The 12,089-nt window shown below is 39.1% G+C and overlaps 1 protein-coding gene across 4 annotated transcripts in view; it reads left to right on the top strand.

Annotated features, from left to right (window-relative positions):
- The window catches only part of LOC141166076 (uncharacterized), a 372,610-nt gene that overhangs the window by 303,836 nt on the left and 56,685 nt on the right, over nt 1-12,089 (top strand). For all 4 annotated transcript variants that reach the window (XM_073652396.1, XM_073652378.1, XM_073652387.1 and 1 more), the window contains one exon: nt 7,995-8,250. In XM_073652396.1, coding sequence (XP_073508497.1) covers nt 7,995-8,248 — 254 coding nt within the window. In that variant the 3' untranslated portion in view covers nt 8,249-8,250. The remainder of the gene's footprint in view (nt 1-7,994; nt 8,251-12,089) is intronic.

Raw genomic sequence — 12,089 nt, 5'->3', positions numbered from 1 at the left:
TGGAGGTCAGTATAGATGGACTAATAGAACAAGTCCCACACACAGCTAGAAGGCCAAATATTTTTTCAGAGGTAGATGCAGATAAAAATTATTTTTAATTTGCAGCCTGATGGAGGTCAGTATAGATGGACTAATAGAGAAAGTCCCACACACTGCTAGAAGGCCAAATATTTTTTCAGAGCTAGATGCAGACAAAAAATTATTTTGAATTTGCAACCTGATGGAGGTCAGTATAGATGGACTAATAGAGAAAGTCCCACACACTGCTAGAAGGCCAAATATTTTTTCAGAGCTAGATGCAGATAAAAATTATTTTTAATTTGCAACCTGATGGAGGTCAGTATAGATGGACTAATAGAGAAAGTCCCACACACTGCTAGAAGGCCAAATATTTTTTCCAGAGCTAGATGCAGAAAAAAATTATATTCAGTTTGCAACCTGATGGAGGTCAGTATAGATGGACTAATAGAACAAGTCCCACACACAGCTAGAAGCCCAAATATTTTTTCAGAGGTAGATGCAGAAAAAAATTATATTCAGTTTGCAACCTGATGGAGGTCTGTATAGATGGATTAATAGAACAAGTCCCACACACAGCTAGAAGCCCAATATTTTTTCAGAGGTAGATGCAGAAAAAAAATATATTCAGTTTGCAACCTGATGGAGGTCAGTATAGATGGACTAATAGAGAAAGTCCCACACACTGCTAGAAGGCCAAATATTTTTTCAGAGCTAGATGCAGACAAAAAATTATTTTTAATTTGCAACCTGATGGAGGTCAGTATAGATGGACTAATAGAGAAAGTCCAACACACTGCTAAAAGGCCAAATATTTTTTCAGAGCTAGATGCAGATATAAATTATTTTTAATTTGCAACCTGATGGAGGTCAGTATAGATGGACTAATAGAGAAAGTCCCACACACTGCTAGAAGGCCAAATATTTTTTCAGAGCTAGATGCAGAAAAAAATTATATTCAGTTTGCAACCTGATGGAGGTCAGTATAGATGGACTAATAGAACAAGTCCCACACACAGCTAGAAGCCCAAATATTTTTTCAGAGGTAGATGCAGAAAAAAATTAGATTCAGTTTGCAACCTGATGGAGGTCTGTATAGATGGATTAATAGAACAAGTCCCACACACAGCTAGAAGCCCAATATTTTTTCAGAGGTAGATGCAGAAAAAAAATATATTCAGTTTGCAACCTGATGGAGGTCAGTATAGATGGACTAATAGAGAAAGTCCCACACACTGCTAGAAGGCCAAATATTTTTTCAGAGCTAGATGCAGACAAAAAATTATTTTTAATTTGCAACCTGATGGAGGTCAGTATAGATGGACTAATAGAGAAAGTCCCACACACTGCTAGAAGGCCAAATATTTTTTCAGAGCTAGATGCAGATAAAAATTATTTTTAATTTGCAACCTGATGGAGGTCAGTATAGATGGACTAATAGAGAAAGTCCCACACACTGCTAGAAGGCCAAATATTTTTTCAGAGCTAGATGCAGAAAAAAATTATATTCAGTTTGCAACCTGATGGAGGTCAGTATAGATGGACTAATAGATCAAGTCCCACACACAGCTAGAAGCCCAAATATTTTTTCAGAGGTAGATGCAGATAAAAATTATTTTTAATTTGCAACCTGATGGAGGTCAGTATAGATGGACTAATAGAGAAAGTCCCACACACTGCTAGAAGGCCAAATATTTTTTCAGAGCTAGATGCAGACAAAAAATTATTTTGAATTTGCAGCGTGATGGAGGTCAGTATAGATGGACTAATAGAACAAGTCCCACACACTGCTAGAAGGCCAAATATTTTTTCAGAGCTAGATGCAGAAAAAAATTATATTCAGTTTGCAACCTGATGGAGGTCAGTATAGATGGACTAATAGAACAAGTCCCACACACTGCTAGAAGCCCAAATATTTTTTCAGAGCTAGATGCAGAAAAAAATTATATTCAAAAATATATGCAACCTGATGGAGGTCAGTATAGATGGACTAATAGAATGATGCTATGCCCAAAAGATTTTACTTCACTAGGTGCAGTAAAAAAATTGGTATTCTATACACAGGTGGTATATCTTGCAACACAGATAGGCTACTCCACTGACTAACACACTCTGCAATAGGCCAAAAAGGATTAGCTTTGCTAGATTCAGCCAAATGCTGTGAAAAAAACTTGCACAGCACTGGCACAGACCTGCCTGGCAAAAACTGATAGGAACTGATGTAACCTAGTCCTGAAAAGGACTGCAATTACAATTAGTCTTTACTCCCACAATCTATCTATTTAAGAGCACAGACCTGCCTGATAAAAGTCGTAGGAAATGCTGTAACCTAGTCCTTAAAAGGACTGCAATCACAACTATTCCCTACTCCCAAGCTATCTGTAGATTTGTGCGAAAATTGGCTTGAAATTAACAAGGTATAGCGCACACAGCAACAGCGGTGCCGTCTAACATGCAGCTGCAGCAGTGAGAAAATGGTGGCGACGGGGAAAATGGCTTGGTCTTATAGGGCAAGGACATGTGACATACACTGCCAATGACACATGCCCTTGCTTGTGTGAAAAAAAGCACTTCACTCCGTGTGTGCGCTGCTGATAGGCTGACAGATTGCACCTCCCCACTGTAAATGCGGGAAAGAGAAAAAAAAATGGAGATCTTCATTATTCCTGCAGAGATCCATCCCCTGCCCCTCCCCCCACCCCGCTGTACACTCAAACTGCGTATTAACATTAATTTTCATCATTACTGAGAAAAAATCCAGTTATGATTTTGGTGCACGAACAGTTATCGAACATAACCTCGAACAGCCGAATTTTTCTCAAATCGTTCGTGTTCGCCGAACGGCTCGAACACCGCCCAAAACAGCTCGAATTTGAGATTGGCGAACAGTTCGAGTCGAACAACGCTCATCTCTACCCGTGACACAATTCCGAGGAACTGATGGGACCTGCTGAAGGCACCTGAAACTACCATATTGGTCCTCCTGTAAAGCTAAGCCTCTTAGGAGAACTGTAATTTTGCAATTTTACTGTGTAGTATACAATATAAGAGATCGAATAATCACACATTCAAGTCCCCTAAGGAGACTAAAAAATAAAGTAATAATATTTTTTTAAAAAAATATATAAACTTTGAATTACATTCTTTTCACACATTAAAAATACATTTAAATACATTTAAGAAAATAAACAGATATATTATTGTTAAATTCAAAAAAGTCTGATCAAAATCTAAAAAAATTTTAAAACAAATTTTTGATGTTGAACTCGACACTAGGCACTGCAGAGGAGATTTTTTTTTTAATTTGCCTCTCCATTGTGTAAATATTGTATTTGGCACTTCAAATTTTCATTTTTTTTAAGGTCCAAGAGGGCATTAACAGAGAGATTTCACTAGGGGCGTGTACTTCTTCCTCTTTATGACAAATCATAAGCAGGCAGCAACTTACTGGTTCAAAAAGAATACACCCCCATGATAGTTCAGAATAACCTTAGTGTAAGGCACATATTGACAAACAGTCTGCTCTCATCAATACATGACTTGCTGGAGCACACAAGACCTGAGTGTGATTAATTGGCAGATCCCATTAAAAACACTTGTTAAGTTGTCTGCCATGTTTCCCAACGATAATCCGCATGTGCTGTGCACATGCTGCGGAAATTTCGTCAGGGGGTGGACGTGTGTCCGAAACGCGCGTCGGGGTTACGCCACGTGGTGCCATTCATACATACTGGACTTGTGTGCAGGTACTTTATTTCATACTCCTCTATGTTGAGTCAGCATTTGTTTAATCTATGACTACTACATGAATAGATATGGGGCACATGAGTGGGCAATTACATGGAGTACATGATCTTCCTCCTCCATAATATCTACATATATCATTTGGCCACTCATGTGATGCCCCATCTTAGACCGTCTGTTGGTTTATGTCAGAAATGTTGTTACCTTGAATATGCTGATTATCAGTCTTACATATACCTGCCTCTGCTATTTACTAGCATGATTTGGAGTCTAGTATACATTTTATTGTAATGATATTGTATACAATTTTGTTGGTCACTACAGTACGGCTTTCCTTGTGCATGTAGTGCCACTTCAACCATAATATTAATAAAGGTTTTTTACTTGAATTATTCTATTTGATTTGACCTATCATTCGGTGGTTCTCCTTTCTCATAAATCCATGGCGGTTGCATGGATTTATATAGTGTGACCAAGTTGTCAAGCACTTTTCCAAGTGATGCTAAAATCGCTTGGAAAAGCGCTTGATAACCCGCATGCGAAATCGCATGTTAAAAACGCTTGACAAACGCTTCTACCTGGCAGAAAAAACGCATGTAAAATCCGCATGCGTTTTTTCTGCCAGGGAGATGCAGAAACACTCCGCAGCATTTCTGCATCGTGGGCACATAGCCTAAGACATAATGACACAGCCTGCTCTCATCACTGCAAAGTGATAACCTGTGCCATAGCACAGTAGATTTGCCTGTGATTAAACGACAGCTTTCAGCTCTCATGTCTAACAGTCAGTGTGTGGGAGGGTCAGTACAGCATAGTTGGCAGCACTATACTTGTCTTTGCAATAATAGTTCGCATATGGCCCTGTCCATAAAGCTCATTTCATTTTGAGAGGAGAGCTACTATAAGTGTTTGTAATGAGAGTCAACTTTTTTACCAATGTGTAGAATCTTATGGTCAGGTCATATTTACCTGACAATGAATGTTGTAAAACAAAAACAATATCAAAATTGCCAATAGTAGAAAAATACAATATGCTCTAAAAATTAACTAATAGTCACTTGGAGCCTACCTTTATTCCCATGTGGATGTAGTCCAAATGCATCATCCTGTTCTAAATGATGATTCCTTGTCGAGAAATGTGAAGACACGATGTACTGAATGTCCTTGCTCTGTGTTTGACACTCCACAAGCACAGCACACAGAGTGCTGGCCGATCACATCTGTTTGGACACTTGTTTGAAAAAATCTGCTGCCCTGTGTCTGTGTGACGTCACCAAACTATGGGCTCTCTTTCAGGAGAAAAGAGTGGCAACAGTCCATCCAATGCGTTTCCGAGGCTTTGACCTCCTTTGTCAGGGATTACATTCACAGTGTGTCAGTTCTTATATAGATGGGTGTCTCAGCTTATTGGTCTAGAAGACAGAACTTCTATTGAAAAGCGAATAGCTCTATTTCACAATTTAGTAGTATGTTAGTATTTATGACATGGACACTGTATACAATATATAATTCCCTTAGAATGACAAGATATTAGTGGGTGAAGCAGAATTCACCGAGCGTTGGATTGTTCACCCACTAATATCTTGTCATTCTAAGGGAATTATATATTGTATACAGTGTCCATGTCATAAATACTGTATAGGCAGAACGAAACGTGAATTAAAAGTGAGCATGAAAGAACATGTATATAATATAAATCAACACTTTATTGGACATCCCCTGTCTTATCACTATAAAATGGCACATAATGGTAAATTAACGGACAATGTATTTTGGGGTATAGAGAATGTAAAGGAACATTGGAGAGGAGGAAACTACATCCACAAAATAAACAGAAAAAACTGACCGGCACATCCAAAACAAGAAATAGGTGTGTATAGGTTCTTACTAGGATCAGCTACCTCCATATACAACTAACAAAGTAGCACTCTGCAACACTAAGTATGCGAACATGAAATATATGAAATTTGAATAGCATTACTGCTCTAGAAAATAGAAATAACCTAGAAATCTTAGCGCATAAATTAGCCAATTCATGTGTACCTGGTAGCCACGTTAAGGCGTTTCTCAAAATACTAGGAGCCTGCCAATATGAACTCCTCTCTAAGAGACATAAGCCTGCTTGTGTATGGGAAAGCAAGATCCTGCGGCAATTAAAACCGCCTGTGGCCTAGAGGCGGAGTGCTCAGTCAGAGTGCCTATACATATAAACAGAAAAGACTGACGGCACTTCCAAAACAAGAAATAGGTGTGTACAGGTGCTTACTAGGAGCAGCTACCTCCATATACAACTAACAAACAAAGTAGCACTCTGCAACGCTAAGTATGCAAACATGAAATATATGAAATTTGAATAGCATTACTGCTCTAGAAAATAGAAATATTTCTATTTTCTAGAGCAGTATTGCTATTCAAATGTCATATATTTCATGTTTGCATACTTAGCGTTGCAGAGTGCTACTTTGTTTGTTAGTTATATCGACAAAATGTCCAGAGGAAAAAGCAAGTGGATCTTTACAATTAATACATTAAGGCCATTCGGTCTAAATAGTGAAATAGAACTATTCGCTTTTCAATAGGAGTTCTGTCTTCTAGACCAATAAGCTGAGACACCCATCTATATAAGAACTGACACTTACTGTGAATGTTATCCCTGACGAACGAGGTCGAAGCCTCAGAAACGCATTGGATGGACTGTTGCCACTCTTTTCTCCTGAAAGAGAGCCCATAGTTTGGTGACGTCACACAGACACAGGGCGCCAGGTTTTTTCAAACAAGTCTCAGAACAGACATGACCGGCCAGCACTCTGTCTGTAGTGTTTGTTGAGTGCCAAACACAGAGCAAAGACATTCAGTACATCGTATCTTCACATTTCCCAACAAAGAATCATCATTTAGAACAGGATGGTGCATTTGGACTACATCCACATGGGAATAAAGGTAGACTCCAAGTGACTATTAGTTATTTTTTAGCGCATATTGTATTTTTCTACTATTGACATAAGTCTATTGCCCACGTAGGCAGAAGGTGCGTCTGTATGCAGCTATGTTGGCTATGGCTATGTTGAAAGCTATGGCTATGTTGAAAGAAAAATTATGTCCATTGGAACAAGCAGAAGAAATAACATACAGTGGCATGTAAAAGTTTTGGCGCCCCTGCTCAAAATTACTGTTATCGTGAACAATTAAGCAAGTTGAAGATTGAATAATCTCTAAAAGGCCTCAAGTTAAAGATGACACATTACCTTTTGTATTTTAGGGAAAAAATATATATTGTCATGTTTTACATTTTAAAAATTACAAAAAGGAAAATGGACCAATGCAAAAGTTTGGCCACTCTTCGAGATTTGTGTGCTCAGATAACTTTGACCAAGGTTTCAGACCTTAATTAGCCTGTTAGGATTATGGCTTATTCACTATCATCGTTAGGAAAGGCCAAGTGATACAAATTTCCCAGATTTATAAAAACCCAGCCTCCTCTAACCTTGTGCCAAAAAACAGCAGCCATCGGTTCACCTGCCTAAGTTCCCTTTGATATTATTAAACTATAAACATTGAGACTAGAAGGACTACATGCCATTATTGTTTCACTAACATCTAACTGTAATTTACAATATATGAAAATATAAAGGGGTTTTATGGATTCAGAGAACAGCTGGTGCACTTTGTTGTTTTTTTTTTTCGTTTGCTTCTTTTTTTAATTGTATTTTTATCAAACATTTTACGTTTTAGCAAAATAGTAAAAATAGATGTATATTGTTATGGAGTAAAGCAATTTTTTACAATGATCTTGTCATATCTGATGAGCAATTTGTTTAAAAAAAACAAACTGTGCTTTATTCACGTTCCCCATGTCCAGCGCTCAGTCTCCACAGCTGCTCCAAGTGTCTGCTATTTTCTGCAGCGCTGACATTACTTCGACAACGCTGCAGCCAATTGTTGAGCTCAGTGGCTCTGCCCTTGTAGATGGCACAAGCTGCTCACAGACACTGGGCTCATTGATTGGCAGCAGAACTGTCAATAGGATGTCAGCATTGCAGACAGTAACAGATATTGGGAGTAGCATCAGAGACTGTTTTGGACCAGGTGAGGATGAGTAAAGCTCAATTTCATTTCTAAAACCTACTTCACCTGAGGATATAGGTTTTCTAAAAGCAGAAAACCCCTTTAGTTACCTTTAGTTACATGGGACTATGATTACACTGATAATTCAATATGCTCTTCTATTTTAGAGGGAGTGAACATATTAGAAAAAAAGACAAAATCTGCTGTTGTCACTATAACAAGAGAACATCGTTATCAAACACGATCTTCAGCAAGGAAGAATTCTCCAAAGATCAAGACCACAAGCACTTTCTTTTTAGAGGGAATGAATATATTAGAAAAAAAGAGAAAATGTGCTATTGTCAATCCAAAAAGAGAATGTCGTTATCAAACACGATCTTCAGCAAGGAAGAATTCGCAACGGATCAAAACCAGAAAATAGTGGTAAATATATACTTCATTATTTTGATTTCTGAGATATTTAACTTCACCTAAAGGAACACAAAACCGTGCTGCCGGGAAAAAACGTACATGTCTCCATGTGTTTTGCACGGACATACGGTATGTGAAAAATACGGATATGTCAACAGCACCATAGATTATAATGGGTACGTGTTCTATCCCTGAAAAAATCGGATACATCCCGTACGTGCAACACGGACGTCTGAATGAGGCCTAAAACAAATATTTGTACCGCACAAAATAGTTAGTAAATAACATTTACAGTTGGCACAGAAAGTATTCAGACCCCTTTAAATTGTTCACCCTTTGTTTCATTGCAGCCATTTGGTAAATTCTAAAAAGTTCATTTTTTTTCTCATTAAAGTACACTCTGCACCCCATCTTGACTGAAAAAAACAGAAATGTGGACATTTTTGCAAATTTATTAAAAAAGAAAAACTGAAATATCACATGGTCATAAGTATTCAGACCCTTTGCTCAGACACTTATATTTAAGTCATATGCTGTCCATTTCCTTGTGATCCTACTTGAGATGGTTCTATTCCTTCATTGGAGTCCAGCTGTGTTTAATTAAACTGATAGGACTTGATTTGGAAAGGCACACACCTGTCTATATAAGACCTCACAGCTCACAGTGCATGTCAGACCAAATGAGAATCATGAGCTCAAAGGAACTGCCCAAGGAGCTCAGAGACAGAATTGTGGCAAGGCACAGATCTGGCCAAGGTTACAAAAGAATTTCTGCATTAGGGTATGTGCACACGATGCAGAAATGAAGCAGAAAATTTCTGCATCTCCCTGGCAGAAAAAACGCATGCAGATTGTGCATGCGTTTTTCCTGCAGAATACATGCGGATCCACATGCAGATTGACATGCGTTTCCGCATGCAGATTGACAAGCGCTTTCCAGGCGATTTTAGCATCACCTGGAAAGTGCTTGACAACTAGGTCACACTATATAATCCATGCAAACAGCATGGATTTATATAGTGTGACCCGAGAGAGTGTATATACTTACCTCCGATGGCCCGCGCTGTCCTGCTTTACAAAGTTCCCGGCTGCCGGCAACTTTGAATTGAAAGACCTGCCGACGTCAGAGTCACGTGACCCGTCACATGACTCTGACGTCACCGCAGGTCCTACAACTCACTGCAAGTGCCGGGAACCAAGCGGGAGCGCTGCGCGGGCCGACAGATGGTAAGTATACATTTATTTTTTATTTTATTCTTTTTTTTACAGCTTTTTTAATGGTACCTGGGTGTGGATGAGACTCTCCTCTCCTCCACACTCGGGTACCATCCGCATATTAGAACGCGCCAATAACGCAAGTACAAATGCTGTCTTGCGGAATTGGCGCATTCTAATGCAAGTCAATGGCGGCGAAATCGCCGCGTTTCCGCAAAATTAATTGACATGCTGCGGATTTTTGACCGCAGCGTTGACGCTGCGGAAAAATCCGCATCATGGGCACAGCACATGCGGATTTCCATTGGGGAACATTGCTTCCCTTCTACCATGCGTTTTTCATGCGTTTCCGCGGCGTTTACGCAACTGCAAAAACGCCGCGGAAACGCATGAAATACGCATCGTGTGAACTCAGCCTTACTGAAGGTTCCTAAGAGCACAGTGGCCTCCATAATCCTTAAATGGAAGAAGTTTGGGACCACCAGAAGTCTTCCTAGACCTGGCCGTCCAGTCAAACTGAGCAATCGTGGGAGAAAAGCCTTGGTGAGAGAGGTAAAGGAGAACCCCAAGATCACTGTGACTGAGATCCAGAGATGCAGTAGGGAGATGGGAGAAAGTTCCACAAAGTCAACTATCACTGCAGCCCTCCACCAGTTGGGCCTTTATGGCAGAGTGGCCTGACGGATGCCTCTCCTCAGTGCAAGACATATGAAAGCCTGCATAGAGTTTGCTCAAAAGCACATGAAGGACTCCCAGACTATGAGAAATAAGATTCTCTGGTCTGATGAGACGAAGATAAAACTTTTTGGTGATAATTCTAAGCGGTATGTGTGGAGAAAACCAGGCACTGCTCATCACCTGCCCAATACAATCCCAACAGTGAAACATGGTGGTGGCAGCAACATGCTATGGGGGTGTTTTTCAGCTGCAGGGACATGACGACGGGTTGAAATTGAGGGAAACATGAATGCGGCCAAGTACAGAGATATCCTGGATGAAAACCTCTTCCAGAGTTCACTGGACCTCAGACTTGGCCAAAGGTTCACCTTCCAACAAGACAATGACCCTAAGCACACAGCTAAAATAACAAAGGAGTGGCTTCAGAACAACTCTGTGACTATTCTTAACTGGCTCAGCCAGAGCCCCGACCTAAACCCAATTGAGCATCTCTGGAGAGACCTGAAAATGGCTGTCCACGAACGTTCATCATCCAACCTGACGGAACTGGAGAGGATATGCAAGGAAAAATGGCAGAGGATCCCCAAATTCAGGTGTGAAAAACTTGTTGCATCATTCCCAAGAAGACTCATGGCCTTACTAGCTCAAAAGGGTGCTTCTACTCAATACTGAGCAAAGGGTCTGAATACTTATGACCATGTGATATTTCATTTTTTTCCTTTTTTAATAAATTTGCAAAAATTTCTACATTTCTGTGTTTTTCAGTCAAGATGGGGTGCAGAGTGTACTTTAATGAGAAAAAAATGAACTTTTTAGAATTTACCAAATGGCTGCAATGAAACAAAGAGTGAAAAATTTAAAGGGGTCTGAATACTTTCCGTACCCACTGTACCATATGACTATTTTACATAAGAATAATTTTTAATGTATTATTTTAGGATGTTAGTAAGGTTAAGATTTTAGCAGCAATTTTTTAATTTTTTTCAAAATTTACAAAGCTTTTTTTTTATGACCTTCACTTATGAAGTGATTTTGAGGGGTCTATATGTCAGAAAGCCCCAAACAAGACCCCTTTTGTAAAGCTTCATTATGCAAGTTATTCAAAACCTCATTCGAGAAGTTTATTAACCCTTCAGGTGCTTCAATAGAATTAATGCTAAGTGGAAGGAAAACTTTTTTTTACTAAAATGTTGTTTGAATCCTGAATTTTTCAATTTCACAAGGGTAACAATAATATGGACCCCAAAATTTGTTGTCCAATTTCTCATGAATAGAAAGATTTCCTGCAAATTTATGTCCAGCTCACCCTTTAAGACATCGTTAGGTATTCGGAGCAGGGAAAATGCTGCGTCAGAGCGCGAAACAATCACATGAACAATGGAGAATCCAGCTCAATGGACTTTTGAACAAACTTTTCTTTTATTCACAAAAGTGCTCAGTAGAGGATAAGAACAGAATCAGCAGTACAGGTTACATGATATGCAATGATATGGTTTTTCCGGTGACTGTGAACCCTTAATCATGATGTCCAACATTTGTTGAGTTACTCTTTTTATACTAAGCGCTGGTGAATACACTGGTGTGCTGATTAATTAGCATAGATACTTGTATAAAACAGTGAAGACACATGTGAAATACAGTACAGACCAAAAGTTTGGACACACCTTCTCATTTAAAGATTTTTCTGTATTTTCATGACTATGAAAATTGTACATTCACACTGAAGGCATCAAAACTATGAATTGACACATGTGGAATTATATACTTAACAAAAAAGTGTGAAACAACTGAAAATATGTCTTATATTCAAAGTAGCCACCTTTTGCTTTGATGACTGCTTTGCACACTCTTGGCATTCTCTTGATGAGCTTCAAGAGGTAGTCACCAGAAATGGTCTTCCAACAATTTTGAAGGAGTTCTCAGAGATGCTTAGCACTTGTTGGCTCTTTTGCCTTCAC

The sequence above is a fragment of the Phyllobates terribilis genome, unplaced genomic scaffold (genome assembly GCF_046119375.1).
Source record: "Phyllobates terribilis strain yellow unplaced genomic scaffold, ASM4611937v1 Scaffold_1__5_contigs__length_1240528914, whole genome shotgun sequence".
Classification (NCBI taxonomy): Eukaryota; Metazoa; Chordata; class Amphibia; order Anura; family Dendrobatidae; genus Phyllobates; species Phyllobates terribilis.
Note: the sequence above shows the minus strand (reverse complement) of the source record. Positions and strands in the feature narration are given on the sequence as shown.